This window comes from Pezoporus occidentalis, unplaced genomic scaffold, assembly GCF_034315485.1.
Source record: "Pezoporus occidentalis ecotype Australia unplaced genomic scaffold, CSIRO_AGI_Poc_V1 ctg33, whole genome shotgun sequence".
Classification (NCBI taxonomy): Eukaryota; Metazoa; Chordata; class Aves; order Psittaciformes; family Psittacidae; genus Pezoporus; species Pezoporus occidentalis.
Window position 1 is genome coordinate 955,531 of NW_026915268.1, and position 19,447 is coordinate 974,977.

The 19,447-nt window shown below is 40.8% G+C and overlaps 1 protein-coding gene and 2 long non-coding RNA genes across 3 annotated transcripts; 2 read left to right on the plus strand and 1 right to left on the minus strand.

Annotated features, from left to right (window-relative positions):
• Positions 1-270: 270 nt before the first annotated feature.
• LOC134168990 (uncharacterized) lies at positions 271-5,061 on the plus strand. The gene is made up of 6 exons (XM_062629171.1): positions 271-461; positions 791-870; positions 2,321-2,435; positions 3,133-3,239; positions 3,476-3,590; positions 4,443-5,061. Exons 1-6 carry the CDS (start codon positions 395-397, stop codon positions 4,628-4,630), a joined length of 672 nt encoding a protein of 223 aa, XP_062485155.1. The 5' UTR covers positions 271-394; the 3' UTR covers positions 4,631-5,061.
• Positions 5,062-8,374: 3,313 nt separating this feature from the next.
• Positions 8,375-17,990, minus strand: LOC134168994 (uncharacterized). The gene is made up of 2 exons (XR_009966716.1): positions 17,400-17,990; positions 8,375-9,088 (listed from the first exon to the last, which is right to left on the minus strand). It is a non-coding gene; the product is annotated as an uncharacterized LOC134168994 (long non-coding RNA).
• LOC134168996 (uncharacterized) lies at positions 10,530-14,598 on the plus strand. Its single transcript, XR_009966718.1, has 3 exons — positions 10,530-10,680; positions 11,280-11,410; positions 14,301-14,598. It is a non-coding gene; the product is annotated as an uncharacterized LOC134168996 (long non-coding RNA).
• Positions 17,991-19,447: the final 1,457 nt, after the last annotated feature.

A 19,447-nucleotide genomic window follows, 5' to 3' on the forward strand; every position in this document is an offset into this window, starting at 1 on the left:
CTCTATATGAATGTGCAATGTGCCTGTGAGAAAGAGAAACAGACACAGACAGAAGGGGGAAGGTGGGCAAAGAGCAAGAGCATTCAAGAGTGTGCATACACTAAACATGTTTACAGTAAACCAGTTAATCTGAAAGCCAGACTGCCTCAGTGCTGTATTGAGAGACCTCCCCTTGCCTTCCTAAAAACCATGCTGTTGAAATCTCTGCTGGCTTCCCAGCAAGTTGAGCAATATGTGTATCTCCCTAATGCCTTATCACAGCACTGCCTTGGAGCAAGGCACACTGTAAACAACCAGTGACCCACCCACATGCAGCCTCTCGCCTGACTCTGCTGCTTCAGCTCTTAAGCTCCACAGGCAACAGGTAGCTAGCCCCTGGTCTCCTGAAGAAAAAATGCCATTCGGCTCCTGCCCACTTTGGAAAACACTGGGTTTTATAAGCTTAGCAGTGCTTCTTGCAGGTAAGATATGCCATTCCTGGATATGACTCACAGTTACTTAAATAGTGGCTGCTTTTCTTAGAGAAATGAAGCACCCCACTTGGGAACCCAGCCCTGGGTGGCCACAAACAGGCAGGCAATCAGCTTGCTAACTGTTTAGAATAAATCATCCTTTGCACAGTTTATTCACATTTGAGCCCTGATCACCAAAGGTATAAAAGGTAGCACTAGGACTGCAGAATAGTGGCGCAATTGTCATAAACAAGTACTGTTATGTGGTATTTGGGGTTTGTTCATGTGTTGGGAAGGTTTATAAACCAGCTACATACCTGCTTCTGTTTGTCTTTTAGATTTTACTAAAATTGGAGCTTTTGCTAATCCAAATGAATGTAAGAGTGCAACCATAGATGATGTCAATGAGAGTCTTAAGGTAAGAGGGTAGCTGTATCAGCCAGCCCAGGTCCTGCTTTACATGCACAGTCTGTGGTGGTGGGAGGAAAGAGCAGGGCTCCACCATGTATGCCTGTGCAGTCTGAGCACAACTTGCATATTGCTTTGGTGACACATGGTTCGAAACAACAGTACGTGGCCCAGAGGGGAGTAAGATGGATGAGCAAAAAAAGATCAGTGTCATTTGACTTATGTCTTTGGCCCTGCTGCTAGTCAAAAATACACGCTTTTAAGGTGTATTTTCCAGTTTTGCTTTGGTCCAGATATAAAAATTGACTTGAGAATAAACAATTATGTCTTTTGTTTTACAAGCATAATGCCGTTTTCAGTCTCTTCTATTTACTGTTTCAAATATAAAGTGCTAGATTTTTTAAATGCAAGTAAAGCCAGTCATCTGACAGCCTATGTTTTATGAGTTAGTGCCCTTGTCTTCTATGGGCTAGGCCTATCATAAGGGAGTGATCAGACAATGACCCTTGAATACAGCAGAAATGGTAAAGAAACACCAGAGCAGAGTCTATAAAAAATGTTCACACACAGCTGAGCCACTTATCTATGAAATGGTAATGAGGAACTAATGGCTGGAGTTGGGTCCTTGTACCAGTACAAGCTGTGAACTTCTGCCTGTGGTATCATTCTCATCACTTGGGAGGGGAAGGCTGAGGACAACACTTGCCAAGGAGGTATTCTCCCAGGTGTCTGAATTTTTCCCCCCAGAGATTTTAATTATTTTATTTCTATGACTGATGTCCATCATTTTCACAATAATTCTGCAGGCTCCAGCCTGAGAAGCAGAGTTAGCCATTGCAGGCTACTGATTCAGCAGCTGTCACTTAAAATTTGACTTGCTCTTTTTCTTGCATGCATGTGAGTTCAAAGTGACTGGTGTCTGTTATAATGATGGCATGCACTGGTGTTTTGGTTGTGGAGTTTAGTATGGCTCTGCAGTAGGCACATGTGTATAGGCACACATATATGGAGTAAAAGCTATTTACACATGTATACAGCAATACCCAGTTAAATATAGGAATGTGTTCACAAATACGTATTTTTACACACACACAGAAAGTCTGAGAGATATCAGCATTCAGCAGATAAGAATAATAACCTAAAGTTTCATACAGAAAGAAGATACATACAGTTGTTTGTAAAGGTATCATTTCATATATAAGAAAAAAAGAAACAATTCACATCAGTTCTCCCTCTTGAACTCAATATAATGGGAAAAACCTATCTAGCCACCATTTTAAAAAATTGCTTGATTTTTTCCAAAAACATTGTGGGGTAATTAGCATTACTTGCAGCTAGATCATTTTCAAGACGTTTCTTGTTCTGCATAAAAAAAAAAAAAGAAAAAAATTGCCACTTTCATGAATTAATTCCAAGGCCTTTCTTCTTCAACTTAGCTGTTTTTTTCCCTAACTCCACAGAAATATTCAAACTGTTTTGATGAAATGATCCCTGAGAGTAAAAAATCTTCAATCAATTTCCTTGTCTGGACACTGCAAGAAATGCTTGATCTCCTGCGCCCTGTTCAAGAGAAATGTGAGGCCCCTCTTGAAGCAATGCTCCTCTCTGCTGGGTGTAAAACAGAGTGGCAGTGGAGAAGCACTAAGAAAATTTCTTTACCTACAGTCAGAGTGAGCTAAGTCTCTGCATGTCTTGAAGGGGGCAAAGAACAAGATAAAAGGCATCTCAGCAAAACAAGGGTGCTTACCCACTGGGCTGGCAGGCATCTGGGGGGGATAGCAGCACCAGTGCGTGGGGTCCCACCATCCCCACAGCCCAGCCTTCAATGCTGAGCTACAGCTCATAGTCATAGAGGCAGCAAGACCTGCTCTGCCCTCCAGCAGGAGCCTCTTTTGTGTCTGGCAGTGGGCATCAGTCATATTTTCCAAAGAAATATTTGGATAATTTGTCTGCAGTAGCACTGAATGCCAGCGCTGTGAATGCAAATGCCACTTTTAAAGTGTAACTTGGGCTGATGGGGACTTTGTTGTCACAGTGACAAGTGATGGAAAAATTGTGTGTTGCCAAAAAGAAAGAAAGAAAGAAAGGTTTTAAACAAAATAAAAAGCTTAGTTTGACAAAATCATCTAGTGGGGCAGTTATCACCTGTGCCTGGGTCAGTGAGTATGCCTGTGGTCTGGTTGGGAAGTGGGGGATGATAGGCTTTTATACTCACTTGCACTCTGATGAGTTGTTCTTTCACTCTCTTTTTTTTTTGTAATCCACTCAAAAGCTTTCAAGCAGCTTCCTCCTTGCCCGCTCCCACAACCCCCCAGAAATGGTGGGCTGGTGTGTGTCACCATTGACAACGCTCAGTACTGCAAACCCATGTGCAACAAGGTAACATTCATGGTTTACTGCTGATATACTGCTGCATCTATTCATTAATGTACAAGTGTTCATTGTGTAATGCATAATTTTCCTTGTTATACCTTTTTTTTTTTTTTCTCCCTTAGGGCAGGGAGAGGTTGTAGTGTTTGTCTAGACCTTCACTGGCTAAGTGTTTCTTCACCTTATGGTTACCATGATGTAGCCTAAGACACCGTTTGTTTTTTTCCCCATCTTTGCTTACCAAGGGTTATGACTTCCAATTCCTCAGAAGGAGCAGACTGTATGAAGTATGTGGCAGCAGAACTGGTTTTTCCTGGACAACACAGTTTGCTGGGGGAAAGGCACTGGCTGTTTGTAAGCGTGAGTACTTCTCAGACACATCAAGTCACAGAGATGGTAGTCTCTTTTGTTTATAAAAAGGAAGAAAGTCTCTCTTCTTGATATGTGTGACAGCCTTGGCCTGTGTGACATTGTAGGAGCTAGTGCTGGGATGGAAACTGCTGAATGAGAAATCATGTTAGCTTTAAAACTGACACTAAGGCCTGAGCATTGCTGTTTCAGTTTGGGGTAGCAAACATGACATGTAAGCAATGTTTGTGGGGAGATGCACCTTTTTTTTTTTAAATGGTAAATAGCTGTCATTCTAACACTACCCCTGTACTGCACAAGGGCTGTGTGATCCTCCTGACGGCAGTGAAACTTAGAACTGCTCTTTGTCTTGCAACAGTACTTGAAGAACCTCAGTAAAATTGGCCAACACCTGCACTATTCACTGTATGTGCATACAATAAAAAACAGCAGCTGGTCTCCAGCCAGCAGTGCTGCCTTTTTCATGGGGCAGCCCAAGGGTTTTAAGACTACTCTCATTGCATCCAGTGAGCAATCTGTGACCTGAAGCAGGCTGTCTGACTCCGTTATTATTGAGATAATTTAAAAATAGATGTGTGTATAGATACACAAAAGGGCCAACCTGTCTTTTCTATGGTTAATGGAAAATACTTTATTTTTAACAGTGCCTTCTTGCTAGAGCAGTTTTCTCCCAAGGGTTACGAGAAACAGTCCTCTAGGCACTTTTATTCCAAGTTGAATTATTTAGTCTGGTAACTGGTGCTTGTTTAAACATCAGGACAAATCTCAGCCAAGTAAGTCAACTGCTTGGGGGTTCTGTTTTTTTATTTTTTTTTCTTTTTTTATCGCCTTTGATCTTTCCAGCCTCTGAGATAGCCGTCAGTGGAGCTGAATCTGCCTATTTCCCTGCCAACAGCACCTGTCTGCGCACATTAGCCTTCAGTGAAACTCAGACTGATCAGCTCAACACGTTCCTCAAAGAGCTTGGTGAGCAAGGCATTGATGGCTCCAACCGTGACAAGGATGCTGATTGTATCATCTGTGGTTACTAGCACCAAAAAGCTTGTGTTACAGACCAACCAGCCGTCTGCAATCTGACATGGGCATTTTGACAAGAGAAGCAGAGCAGTGAAATCGTTGCTAAGACATGTAAACATACAGCTTTTATTTGGCTAAAGAACTAGAGATCATAGTCCTAATTTGACCTCAGCTCTTGGATACAGATATATAAGCTAAACCTAGTCGCATAGCTCATGGCAGAGGTGTTTCAAAGAAACTTCACTTTTATGGCTTAAATTTGTCTAGCTGGAATTAAATAAGAAATAGAATTGTTTCATGGTTGCAGTCATTAGTTAAACACAGTAATTTTTATCAGAAATCACCTTCTGTCAGGTGTTAGTTTTACTTCTAGTTGCTTTTACAGGTGCCAATTAGTCACTGTTTTGTTTCTCTGATGACCATTAAAGCAGTGCAAGTCACTGGTCATAGGCATACAGTTCTTTATTCAAGTACCTGCTTGGTTGGGGGTTAAATCCAGCTGCACATACAGCTGTTCAAAGTGCTGTGATTTGCATGAACTACAAACTTAAAGCACTTTAGTCTGCTGGTGGGACAACTCTAGGGTTTCTCCTGTATTTATTATCTTGAGGAAATCCCACAGAAAGACACAGCCTCTAGGTATACTGCAATGCACTTCTAGGAGTCAAGAAGTACCCTATATGCTTGATGTAACCAAGCAAAACGGCAGGGAAAATGTACTATCTCAGTTCAGTACATGTGAGAAGTGGGGTAGCCCTAAACTAGCAGATATTCGCACAGTGTCTCCTCTGCCAAAAACATGAAAGTAGTGGGTGTTGAGGGACCTGCATGAGAAGCTCTGTAGTTTGTGTGCCAGGGATCTGCTTTTAGTCTCCTTTGTTTAGCTCCTGTGGGGCAAAACCATAGTGGTTCTGGAAAGAAAGCTCTCTTGATCCTTGATTTGCTCTAACAGCTATGTCTGCCCTGTGGGATGCAGGGCTGCAAGTGCTCTTCTGGACTCACACTTTTTTGCACAGCCTGGGTGTATGTGACACATGCACTTGCAGTGCCTTCCTTATATGGAGCCTATAGCTATCACAAGGTCTGGCTTGGCTTCAGAGGTAAAGTGCAAAAGCAAATGAGGTCTGGTTGTAATAGAGTTGGGATGGGCCACATTTAGGGTAGAGCTCTAAGGGCCGATTGCAGGTCAACCTGTTGAGATGCTCTGGTCTCAGTGCCGTAGTGCTGGGGCAGCTGCTGGTCCTAGCCCAGGATGTTCACAGCATCTGGCTAATAATCCTCCTCGCTTTTCCCTGTTCATTTTATTTCTAAACCTAGTCTAATCTGGGGCAGGTTTGGCTGTTGCCGGAGTTAGCAAAAATTTTAGCTGGTCATCTGAATTTGTAACAGCTCTATACAAGAACAAATATCCAAGTGATTTTTTTTTTTCTGTTGTTGATTCTTCTCATGGCATATAAGACCACTCATTCCTGCTCCAATCCCCGTTCTTCTGTGAGCTCTCCCTCTTTTACACCTCCACCCCCCCACTCCCGATGTGCCTGTGTACTCTGGAAAAACAGAGGCACAGAGTAAGAAGTGTGAAGGGCAGAAAATTCCAGCCATTGTCCACAAGTCAGTTGATGCAAGTTAAGACAAAAGACAACTTAGCCCTGGTGATTCAGTTTACTTGTGGAGCTGGAGCAACAAAACATATGTGCATGTGGATCATTATGAAATCCAAACAAAAAGCTTAGTTACTGTTTGCTTGGTTTTTAGTGGAATCTGTGCTTGAGGTTTTGTTTTAATTTTCTTCTCTTGAGCAAACACTGACGCCATAGATCTGAAGACAGCCAGCTCATCTGTTTGTGTTTCCTTTCTCTTCTTTACCTTTTCCCTATTCCTGTGAATCTCAGACACAGGCATCATAACTACACGGTGCATGATGTATAATTGACCTTTACCTCATTAATCAGTTAAATGATTCAGATATGTAAAACTACACACATCTTTCAGACTCTGATGCCAGCCATTACAAGCAAAAATCCCATTGGCTGCTTTTGGGCCCAGAACCAGACAGTAATATGACAATGAGTGTAGCAGACAATTACACCAACAAAGGGATGAGTTGGCTGCTTCAATTGATTATAAACTGAGGCAGTAATTTCAGTCATTGTGTTGGAGGCAAAAATGCTGCAGTCTTAAAGAAAAAAAATGTTTTTTTCAATCACTGATTTTTTTTTTTTTTTTTTATTTCTGGCAAACAAATAATCTCTATTGCATGAAATTATAATATCTTTGAGGTTTTGATTTCCAGCCAATTCATTATCAGCTGATGCTCAAATAAAGTATCTGGAGAATAAAAACGTTCCAGTGTCATTTTCCTACTGCTGCTAAAAAATATTTTCCTCTGAGTTGTTAGGCTATTCTCATGACTTTCCAAACCAGCCAACAAAAGAAAAGAAACCCAGTACTGGATTTCATAAGGAAATAAAACCCATTGCTCTTGTAAACTAACAGAAACTGTCAAATCTGTGCATCAGAAATCCTGCTAGTGAGTGTCCCACAGTGCAAAAGAATTAGGGTGGAAAGCTTTCATTTGATGTGGCATGAATGTGATGTTAAGCTGGAGACTGCATTGTTGGACTTGTTTGTTTTTTCATAAACTTGCGGAGAAGCAGTTTTGTTCTATTCCCATCATCCAAGTTATTACTTACATATGAGAAAGGGAAGTTGAACCAATAAGCCTGTGTGACACAGTTAAAAACTGAAGTAAATTTAATCATATTATTTCCCAGTGTAAATTTGCATAATGTAATTCAGGCAAATAGTTATTGTATGTTTGCATTAACTTCAAGTTGGTTTCTGGGCGGGCATGTCTGAGCATTGGGCCATCCCTCATGTTTGTGCTCTAACCTCAGGATGAGGAGGGATTTGTGTTCTCACACTCTGTGTTCTGGCACTTAGGATTTGCAAAGAGGAATAAAATTCACATAGAAGGAAAGAAAGCACAGCTACAGGTTGGGAAGAGAAGAGATTCAGAGCAGCCCTGCAGAGAAGGACTTGGGGGTGTTGGTTGATGAGAAAATGAACATGAGCCGGCTTCAGTGTGTGCTGACAGCCCAGAAAGCCAACCGTATCCTGGGCTGCATCTAAAGGAGCGTGACCAGCAGGTCGAAGGAGGGGATCCTGCCCCTCTACTCTGCTCTCATGAAACCTCACCTGGAGTATTGTGTGCAGTTCTGGTGTCCTCAACATAAAAAGGACATGGAACTGTTGGAACAAGTCCAGAGAAGGGCCATGACGATGATCAGGGGACTGGAGCACCTCCCGTATGAAGACAGGCTGAGAAAGTTGGGGCTGTTCAGCCTGGAGAAGAGAAGGCTGTGTGGAGACCTCATAGCAGCCTTCCAGTATCTGAAGGGGGCCTATAAGGATGCTGGGGAGGGACTCTTCGTCAGGGACTGTAGTGATAGGACAAGAGGTAATGAGTTTAAACTTCAACAGGGGAAGTTCAGGTTAGAAATAAGGAAGAAGTTCTTTACTGTGAGAGTGGTGAGGTGCTGGCACAGGTTGCCCAAAGAAGTAAATGCTCCATTCCTGGCAGTGATCAAGGCCAGGTTGGACAGAGCCTTGGGCAACATGGTCTCACGTGAGGCATCCCTGCCCATGGCAGGGGGGTTGGAACTAGATGATCTTAAGGTCCTTTCCAACCCTTACTATTCTGTGATTCTATGAAAGAAAAAAATATTTTAGGCCAGTAGGTTTAGCAGATCAGACAGAAGAAATGCAAGATGCTCATTTATTGTGCCATTCTTGTCAGGTTTGTTACATTTCATGTTACAACCAGAGTAAAGCACTACCTCCCTAGAATACATTTCATGATTTTGGCATATACACTTGCATAGGTAGCAGTCTTCTCAGCTAAAGGCTTTGGTAATATTTACGGCGTAACTGTAGAAAAGGAGTCTTCCCAGATATTAATTAAGCAAAAACAATGCTGTATTATGCTCACTTCTCTTTCAGTCTTGTTTTCAGTCCATTACAATGCAAGACAAGAGTCTGTCTAGGAACTAAGCCAACAACAGTAATTACAACATAGCCAAAAAAAGGAAGTCAAAGTGTTGAGAACTGTAGTACATGAAGACAAAATTATACACGTTCTCTTTTCACAGGAACATAGCAGTAACAGATTGGGACACCCATTCCTTTTGGATGGATCCTGGGCAGTAAAAGTGCCTGAACCTGAGAGATGTTATTATTCTGAACCATTCTTTAAAGGGATCGGTGGTGTTACAGCTTGTACCAGGTCTGGCTCACACTGAGCCATGCAGCGAGATCTGTGGTACATGTTTCATTCTCCAGATCACCACTGCAGTGGGGGGCAGAAACATGAGAAAACTCATTATCAGCACAGCAGCAAATATGACCAGCAGTATTTCCCAAGGGGCCAGGTTCGTTTCCACCATGATCTTCTCCATGTCAATAGTCTGAAGCTGTAAAGCAAAAATTACACTGAATTACTTTCTTGTAAATAGGCATTACAACTGTACAGATGTGTTTGGTTTAGCCAGCATAGGGCTGTCAGCTTCTTTGGCCGGTTATTCTCATCCTAAAGAACACACCCATTTTGCCTGGCTGCAGGCCCCAGAAGAGCTCCTTCTCTCTCTCTCTTTCTTCCCCTCTCCTGTACTGTCCCCTTGAGAGCCTCCATGGAGCATCATCCTGCCTCTCCCATTTGTCTCAGTTGCTGATGATAAGATACTACATCCGCTTAGAAATGGCATTCGTTACTCTTGGGAAAGCCTTTGTCACCTTCTATTTAAAATTTTTATTTTTAAGCCCCTCACCTCTCACTTCAATACAAAAAGTTATTATGACACTGTCATGTATCAAAACTAAAGCTGAGAATAAAAGCATACGATGGAAAGAAGAAAGAACTGTAAGTTATCTGCCACTGTGGTGGGTTGACCCTGGCTTGATGCCATGTGCCCACCAAAGCTGCTCTATTACTCCCCTTCTCAATGGACAGGGGAGAGAAAATATAACAAAAGGCCTCTGTGTTGAGATAAAGCCAGGGAGAGATCACTTGCCAACTACCATCACAGAAAAAAAAACAGACTTCATTTGGGGAGATTAATTTAATCTATTATCAATCAGAGTAGGATAGTGAGAAATAAACCCAAATCTTATAAACACCTTCTTCACATCCCCCCCTTCTTCCTGGGCTTAACTTTATTCATAAAATCTCTACTGCACAGAGGGACGGGGAATGGGGGTTGTGGTCAGTTCATCACACGTTGTCTGTGCTTCTCCTTCCTTCCCAGTGGGAAGACTCCTCACACTCTTCCCCTGCTGCAGGCTGTGAGCTCTTCCACAGGAGATGGTCCTCCATGAACTTCTTCAAGATGAACCCTTCCAGCAGCTTCTCACAGAAGCCTCCCCCATGCAGTCCCCTCCCTGCTACCAAAACATTGCTACACAAACCCAATACAGCCATCAGAATGTGTATTTTAGCTCTTTCAGTCTTCCTCTATAAAGTAGGCTTTAGAAACTCTTTGCTTACCAGAGAGCTTCAATGGACACTCAATAAAGAATTATGTGCTTTGAAAATGACTACAAATATAATGAAACTGTTAATTCTGTTGAAAACTGATTTCTATTTGAAATGGTTTAATCAAACAAATATGAGCTTAAGATGCAGAGAAGTTTAGCAGCTAGGCAGTAGGGCATACATGCAGAACAGAAACAGAGCTAATACATCTCTTTAGTTTTGCAAAATAGAAAGAGTAGACCGGCTAGTAAGGAGTTAAATCATGTTGGTTTTGAGACAAGGAGACAGAACTGTTAATAGGTGTGTCTAAGGGCTCAGTGCAATTCCTTCAGCACAGGACCTACACACCTGAAAGCCATAATGAAGTCAGAGCAGTTAGATTGAATAAAAGGAGATGGCCAGGAACTGAGTGGGTTTTTCTCCCACTACAATTTCTTGACTTTGTGCTCTAGCAGTAAGGAAATTACTGGGAATTTGCCTTGAGTTCACCAGAGGAGACCTCAGATTTGTCTGTTGTTTTTCAAAGTGGGTGATGTACTGGGTTTCCATCATTAAATCCTGATCCTTATGTAAAGGAGAAGACTGAAACAGGGTTGATGCAATATGCTTATTTAGGGAAAGTAGAAGAATTCGTCTATTATGTGGGAAGCTAATGGGTTGCCAGCAATTTTGTACCTGGCTTAATAATGTGAAAATCACATTTAGGTAAATTATTTGTTGTGGCCTGTGAGGAGAAGCAGCAGAAGTCTGGTAACAAATCCTGGAGGATTTAAGTAGTGATGATCTTCGATGAAGGTTAGCAATCTGTTAGACTGACTCTCGATGGAGTTTCTTTTGGCTGCTAAATGAACTGGACCCTGCTACTCAGTCAAACCATGGCTTTCTAGTGTCAGCCTTTCTTATGTGTTTAGCTTCTCTTGCTATTGAGTTACCAGTTCAGCCTTTTTTGAGAAAGAAATACACAGATTCTGGGGGTGGAAAACATTTCTCTCTCCAGACCCAGCTGTGTCTGCCCAGCCAGGGTTGGTGTCTGCCTTGCAGCAGTGCCAAGACCTTTTCCAGAAACCTCAATTCTCATAAGGCTGTGTCAAGTTTTAAAATTAGATTAATGTCAACTCTTGCAAACTGGGGAGAAGTATGGAGGACATGGGTGAAGCTTCCTGAGCTCAGAGCCTGAAGTAACCTTGTGGCTGCTGCTTCCTTGACAGCTAAGACACCCGTCTGTGGTGGGACAGTCCGCTGATGCTGGAATGCTGCCTACCAGGTTTGCTCCCCTGAGCTGGCTGTGTCTGCTTTCACCCAGATACAAAATTGCTTGGTTTTGCTTGTTTTTCATCTGCTCAGACTGGCAGCTCTGACTAATGTGGACTGAGCTCTGGGGCTTGTTGGGCTATGTGATATTCTGACCTTTCCTGTGGCACTCGTGATTTTATCCTCTTTCCCCTGGTTAGTGGATGAAGGTAAGTGTGAGGCTGTTTGCAACCAGGTGAGGCAGCTGGGGAGAAGTGAGGTTTGTGCTCAGGAACTGCCTTGTGCTTCTTCATTGCTGCACTGGGAATACTGGAGGTGGGCCTCTTATTCTCTAATTAAATTTTGTCTGTCAATAAATTCCTTTAAAAATCTCAATTTCTGACTTGCTTTGCCTCTTGTTCCTGCCTTTTTCTCTGCAAGGCATTTCCTATTAACCTCTTGCTGCTGCTATTTTTGCTTACTCTTTCAGTTTTATTTCAGTTCTTGATGTTTGTTATTTCATTCTCTTCCTCGTTCCCCTACTTCAATTTGTTGCAATTTCCCTGTTTAGACAAGTGTCTTATTTGGCCATAGTTTGCATAGGAAATCCCCTGTCCCTGTTTTCTGCTCTATTGATCTCTCCTCAGCACCTGGCTAAGACAAAAATCCAGTCAGACTACATTTGCTTTAGCCAGAAAAAATGCTGATGGCTAATAACTGATAATAAGTCCCATGTAATGTTCTCAAACTATTAATTTGTCCTTCACCCACCTATTCTATACTTTCCCAGCACTCATGTTCTTGCATTCTAAAACTCTGGGCTCTTATCTTTTAAGCGAGCAAGTGCTGCACAGCCCCAGGGTGCATATGCAGCTTGCTGTGGTCTTTTGGGAAATGAATGCATCAGGAACTCTTTGTAACTATGCCTGTATGACAGAAAGGTTATCATACATCAGTAGCACTATATTACCTAATTTTCAGTAAGATACATCATAAATAAGGTACATTTATGACAGTGGAATCCATCCAAAATAGAAATAGGTGTACTGACAAGTGAGTCTGTTAAACTGTAGTGCTGTGCAATCAGGAGGTACAGAGGCTGGAGGCCATGATGCAGTGGCCCCTCTAAGTATTGTTTGCCTGTGTCAGCCAGAGCCAGCCTGTGTTTCATTCAGCACAGCTGTAAAAGATCTGGGACTGCTCAGGCAGTGAGGTGTTTTTCACACTTACAGTGTCTGATGCACACATAGGTCTAGAAACACAAAAGCAGTGGTATTTCTTTCAGAATAAACACAAACTATCACTGGGGTTTTGCAAGTTGTCTCCAGTCCTTGTCAGTGAATGCAGGAGGATATCAAATCTGTTTTCTAAACCATGAAATATTTTGCAGTGAATGCTCTAGATCTGTCTCCTGAATTTAACTAGGTAGAAAAGTGAAGGCCTCTGCAAGAATTGCAGCTGGAGGCAACAAACAGAATGCAGTAAATTACATTTTAGGAAAAAAGGCCTATTGGAGAAGTGGGATTTCTGGTTCTATCTTCCATTTCCAGTGCTTCATTTAAGATTTGCTTGAAGGCTAAACAAGTAAAAGCTTTTGTTGTGAACTATAGTTGATGGAAGACCTTTTTGGACACTAAAGAAGGGGTCATCTTAGTGGAGTGGACAGAGTCCTTAGAAAAATCACAATAAAATTCTCATACCTTCCGCAGAAAACAAAATAATGACCTTGTTACATAATTCGGGAAATGAAGCTGGTATGCTTCAGTAGTCACAAATGTTTAATGCAATCTAAAGTAGGCCTTGTAAAAATGTATTTCTTAGGTTGTGGTTTGCTTCACTGATCTCCTTAGCAGTGAAGGGGATCCATTTATGAATTGTAGCATCTTTAAGATTGTGGCACACAACTGTTGCTGAGGACTACATAAGCAGGTAAAGAGGCTTGCACTATGGTATATGTAGCTGACATACTTTGCCAGTTTACAGCTTGCTGCAATATAGAAAAGCCAGAAAATAGTATTTGAACATTTGATTTGAAGCTTTAACTTTTGATTATTAGTAAAAAGCAAAACTAGATATGGGCAGACAGGGTGATACACTCTTTAGCATGGGCTGCTCTCTTCCAGTGAGGTAGAGAAGGAGGGTGCAGCTGAGACAGATGCCTTTTGGTTTATCCTGCAAGAAATCTACCCCAACTGTTTCTGGGTGTTTGTTCTGCCTGCAGCATTCGTTACTCTACTGAATGTAATCTTTGATTCTAGCTGTAATGAACCTATGTTAACAAGTCAGTTATTTTTCTCTGCTAATCGTGCATTTATTTTTTTCCAAATTAGTAATGAATATCTTTTAATTTTGGAGAGCGAGCGTTACTGAAAACCTCATGAAAACCCAGATTATTTATCTCCTTATTACAACTGGGGAGGAAGCTATACCTCAACATATGATGAGGTCAAATGCCGATTTGAAGCAACATTGTTATGCATAAGAGGCTTATTTGCAGTCTACAGGAATTGTGTAAAGCTTTAAGCCAGCCTTCTGAAGCAAATAGGTGTCACTGTAACATGAGAAGGTCCCGGAGTGAAGTGTTCGTGGGAGGCAGGGGCCTCCCAACCTGTTAACTTGCTCTCAACTGTGCTTCCTCTTAAGACTTTTTGCATGGAGCAGAAAGATGAGCTGGTATTTAATTTGGCATATATTTATGTATTTCTTTTCCTCCTCCAAACTTCAGAATAATTATAATGTAATTTTTGCCCTCTCTACTTGGAAAGGTCACAAATCCAGTACTGCTGGCTAACCTTGGGAATAGAAAAACAAGCTTTAAAAAATTCTTTGGACCCTAGTAAGTGTGTATGTGCAGAATGGATCAAAGTCTGCAAGGCCTGTTTCATATCAGTGAATTGAGTTCTATTTTCTGTTGTTTCTATCAGAATATTACACTTATTAACTACAGCAGTTAATGACAATCAAAAAGCACCTGAGAGCAAAACACTCATTTGGAAGCAAACAGGAAATGTGGGCAAAGTCAGTTTGCTTTTCCTCATCTTCAGTTACCACAGAAAAGCTGCAGTGCCTTCATCTCCCCCAACGCAGCATTTCAGGTTTACGTCAATATTTTCATGCTTTTGTAAAGAACTGCTTCTGTGTAAATCCTCACTCTTAAATGATTTCTGGAGTTTGATGACTTCAGGCAGATAAGAACCTCATTGCCTGCAACAGAATGAATTTGCCACTAGAAAGCTACTTGAAGCTGTTCTTGCTGAGTAAAAAGCTTGCTAAATGTTTGTAAAGCAAGAATAAACTTGCTTATGGGCTTGTGTGTCTGAGTATTTATGGAAGCGCTGCAAGGAAATTAGACCCTTGACTAATGTCCAAACAGGTGAATGCAGTGTTTAATTTTGTGCTGGGTGGCCTGCTCCAAGATTTTTGTTTCTAGTGTTACTTGAAACTCTTGGCAATAGCATCAGGTTCCACTCCAGATGTTCTTGTAGGCAAGAAAATACTGACAAATGTAGTCAAATGGATCCCAGCAGAGTGTATCACTTGGAAAGACCCACCTGGAGATGTATATTGGGAGGCTTGGTTTTGTTGCTCTCTGAAGCAGGTAGCAGGGCACTGGTGTTTTATCATTTATCTCTTCAAGCAAGCACAATTTGGTTTACCTTTTCCGTATTCATGCTGTGGGGCAGGAAGAGGAAAGATTATTCTTACATTGAAAAAACCTGTGCCTTAAAGAAAGACCAATCAGCCAGGTTAAGTTTTCTATGAAAGCTCTGGGCCATTCATTGTACTGTACACTAACATTTAAGTGGGAATCAATCCTTCCCTTTCTTTTCTCCATCCCCAAAGGAAGGGTCTTATTCAGTATAAACTTGGAGTTTCATTATTATTAAAACAGACTGAAGCTAGAGCAAACAAAAGTTGTATTAGCACTTTTGGAAATACCTTGGTCACAGACTTATCTTTGTGACAGTGTTCAATCACTAGTTTTTCTGGTGGAGATTAATTGCTTGGTGGAGATTAATACAGTCAGATTGGGTGAAAAAACATGATCCATAGGGCTAAACAAATACACATCTGAAATGGTAAAGACTGAAGTTATCTCTTTGCACAATCATTTTTGTAGGTCAGCAGTTCCACTAAATTATGCTAATTTAGCATATTCGATAAAACCAGACAAATGATATTGAAGTTCTGGTATCTTATACAAACAGGCCTTATAGCTTTTTATGTGGGGAGGGGTTTTATTATCTAGGTGTGATAGCTGCCCAGTTAGATACAAAGATTAACTCTCAGCTGCCTTAGCACAACTGGAGGTGCAGAACACTTAGCCATTTCACAGAGGTGTCAACACCCCTACTCCCAGGCATGTACTTATTTTAACAGAAGAACAAGTCAGAAGGGCTAAACTAGCAACAACCATGAACATGTTCTGCTTTCTGTTCCACTCCGTGATTTAAATCTTTAGCCTTCAAGTGGTGAAAACAAGTGTTTCTGTGTACTTGTTCTCCAACACAACTGCCAACTTCCTATTAATCTTTAAAGATAACTACACATGTCTAGACTAGTTTTCTGAAGAGGTCATAATGGCTGCAATGTCCACAGTGCGCCCTGTAACGGCGTGGAACTGTAGAAGGGTGAATTTCTCTGCCACTTCTATGACTGTGTGTTACAATCAGACATAGCGAATGGTAGAAATGCGAAAAGTGCTCAGACCTAGATTTCTTGCACGGTAATTGACTTGAGATGGGGGTCATGATCAAGAGATGACTATATTGCAAGTTTAAAGTGTCACTTAAAACTCTTGTAAAAGCCATTAATCAAATTAATGAGTTTGCTACCTTAGAGAAGGCTGTATTTTAACTACATGAATCCTCAAAGATCTAGTAACACTGCTTTGATTTCTAGACGGCCAAACCTTTCAAACCATCAGTGTTGCGAAAATGCTCAGAATCATAAAGCATTAAAAGAAATATCACTGAATTTGCTTGTATTATATCTCCTTTACAGGTAACAACCAGATAAAATGTTAGCTATAAATATTTCAGTATTAATTGTTTGAAGTATTTTAGTAGGTAGTGCTGTAGTTTAGTGTGTTGACTTTTAAGTAAATGTGTATATTTAACTTTCTCTGAGTAAAGTCGCTACAGGATGCAAATGTAGTTTACAGAATTTTAAAAAATACGTGGTTGCAGATATTCGATGTATAAAATTTGGGAGAAGATGTTAAAGCTATACTATGCTAATATATTAAAGCTATACTATAATATAATACTATACTAACATACTATATGTTAAAGCTATACTAAAGCATATTTAATAATGCAAAAGTAGTACACTGGAATTTTGCTGAGCATGCCTTAGTTGAAGTATGTTTCACCTCACTTGCAATGTAAACAGGTGACTACAATGAAAGTTAAAATGCAACAGAAGTGTTTCTCAGCTGTTAAGTATACATAAATCATTGTGTACATTCTGATTTCTGTCTTTCATGTAATAAGGTAGTTTTGTGTTAACTTAGAGTTCCTGACATATGTCTATCAGTTTTCTGACTCTTGAATGTATTGCACAGAAGGGTTACATACATCTGTGAGTCAAATAGGCGATTTCCTGTTCTGAAATGTTTAACTTTAAACACTTCTAAATAAACATATACAAGCTGAAGGTCAGCTAACTTTAAAAGGGAAATAAGGGATTGCCTTATGCAGTACACTTGCAGATGTAAGTATTAACAATTTAGCAAATTATTTTGATATTAATGAACTTAAATTATATATTACATATACTGTTCTTCTATAATACATATAAAAGCTCTGTATTTTCCTCTTCATCCCTTCCCACCTGATGTGTTCTTAATAAAATTAGCAGTAATTTATCTATCCCCTTATTTTTGCAAGAAGACCAGCAAGCAATTGAATTTGAGTTGAATGTTCACATCTTTCTCAGTTTGACTACCTGAAATAAGTTCTGGCTTTCTCTAAACCTTGTGTGGTCCTGTAAGCATTTATCTCTCTTCTTATCACTCTTACCTTCTCAGTGTCCTCTAGTCTTGCAGATAAAATCAAGCTGCTTTGTTTGGGTGTCCATTTTCTGCTGTCAGGCAGCAAAACTGTGTGATGGAGATGTTCAGCCTGCCAGACAAACCAAGGAGGGCAGTGTCCTGACAGCTGTGCAAGGCTCAGGTGAGCAGAACAGGGCAGTCCGCACAGGTACTTGTTTTTATGGCAGTGCCTATATCACCTCCCACTTGGTGTTCTTAAAGGGGTACAATCCTTTCCAAAGAAATGATGAAGCTGTTCAGCCTTGGCCACAGTTTGCTTAGAATCAGCAAAACAATAGCTGGCTGTTCACACATGCAAAAGCTGCTTTAGGAGACAGCTGCTTGCAGCAAAAAATGATGGCCCCTTTTTAGCCAGGAAACCACTTGGGCTTTCCTTGTAAATAATCTTATTTGCTCAGAAGTGAATAATCTGATAATAATTAGTCAGAATCTGAGTTACTTAATGAGTAGCACATGCAGCTTTCAGCGCATGAAGGCTGCTGCCCCTAAGATTGTTGCACATCCAACTCTCCAAATTGTTCATATGCCCAACTCTCTTCCAGCTATCTTTTCAACAGCAAACTTGTGACTTTATTTACGTACTTGAAAAATCACAGCTACAATCAGGCTACTCCAGTCTCTGTTGTATGGAGAGAAAAGCACATAGAAATCTTTTCAGAGGCTTTGCTAAACCAGCTCTGGCTCTGGTGCATGCAGTTGCATTCACCTAACTGGCAATAGGTTTTTTCAAACTTTTACAAAACACAGAAAATATGAACTACAGTATTGTTACAGAAAATGACTGTTAAGAAAAATTTTTCCCAAGATTTTTGTTGTTTTCCTGTACACAAGGCAGAATCAGTAACTTGTTTCCCCCAAAATTTGACATGCAACTTCCATCTGTCTTGATATTTGGCACTAATATTTCAATGATGTTGCCAAAATCAGGTTCCTTTTAATATTTTTTCTGAGAAATCTGCTTATCCTGTTTTTTAGTAGCTCTTAAGATTAGTAACATTTTAATCTTACTTAATCCTAGTGGTGGTGTTATTACTCTTACCTTTGGAAGCAGGGACTTCCATTGGCTGAAAATTGAACATCACCATAGTTTGGCTGGTCAGCAAGCTGGGTCATCTAGTACATGTATGGGTAAATATGTGGTAAGTGGTGTCATTCTTATGAGTCACAACTAGTATTTAAGGTTAGGATAAGGTAGATTAGGCTTATAAAATAAGTTCATAAATGTTTCATAAAGTAACTTTGAAATAAAAAGTTGCCAGCCTAGGGGAATCATGTCTTTCTACAAACCAGAAGGTGCCATGCTGCCCTCTCATTCAGAATTAGGGAAAAAATTAGATGCTCAAATGATGAACCAATCTCCTTTTCAGGCCAAAGCTACTGGTTCTAGACCTGCCTGCTGTCAGCAGGATTGCTGGAGGAAGCAACTTCAGGTAGGGTGAGAAATATTTGCTTTATTGGAAGCTTTAAGTTCTTATCTAGTACCGCAAGTAGCTAGAGTGTATGCACAGGGCTAGCATCTGGAACTATACAATGATGCATTGTCCTTTACCTTCTTCGATGGGAGTCCACAGGATCAGATGACCAAACATGAGGGTGGAACACTTTTGCTGTGGGACTTTTCTTAGACTGGAACTGAAAGCAGCCAATTTCTTTCACACACCTGTAATCAGATCTAATTTTAAGATAACTGTTACCCCCCGGTGATAAGCAGGATAAAATAAAAAACTTCCCATATCTTTAAATGTTTGGGGGGTCCAACTTTATTCTCAGGTTGATTTTAATCATTGTAAACTTCCTAAACTTTACTGGAATACGATGAGTGGAAAACTACTATATGAGGTGATGCCTGGGTTTAATCGTGTTTCCTTGTGCTCATGGCAGAGCTAGTTCTGTGGTAGGAGTCATGCAAGGCTGAAGGCTCTGAGTGGATGAGCTGTAAGACATTTGAGAGTAAGAATAGAGTTTGAAAGTGAAACAGTACCTATAGACTCCCAAGCCTTCATTTCCTGTCTACAT

What these genes read in the sequence shown, in the direction of transcription:
- LOC134168990 (XM_062629171.1), top strand. Translation starts at nt 395, where the DNA reads ATGCCATTCGGCTCCTGCCCACTTTGGAAAACACTGGGTTTTATAAGC. An exon ending in GCAAACCCATGTGCAACAAG is followed by an intron (nt 3,240 to 3,475) that starts GTAACATTCATG and finishes TTGCTTACCAAG; the next exon opens with GGTTATGACTTCCAATTCCT. An exon ending in GGCACTGGCTGTTTGTAAGC is followed by an intron (nt 3,591 to 4,442) that starts GTGAGTACTTCT and finishes TGATCTTTCCAG; the next exon opens with CCTCTGAGATAGCCGTCAGT.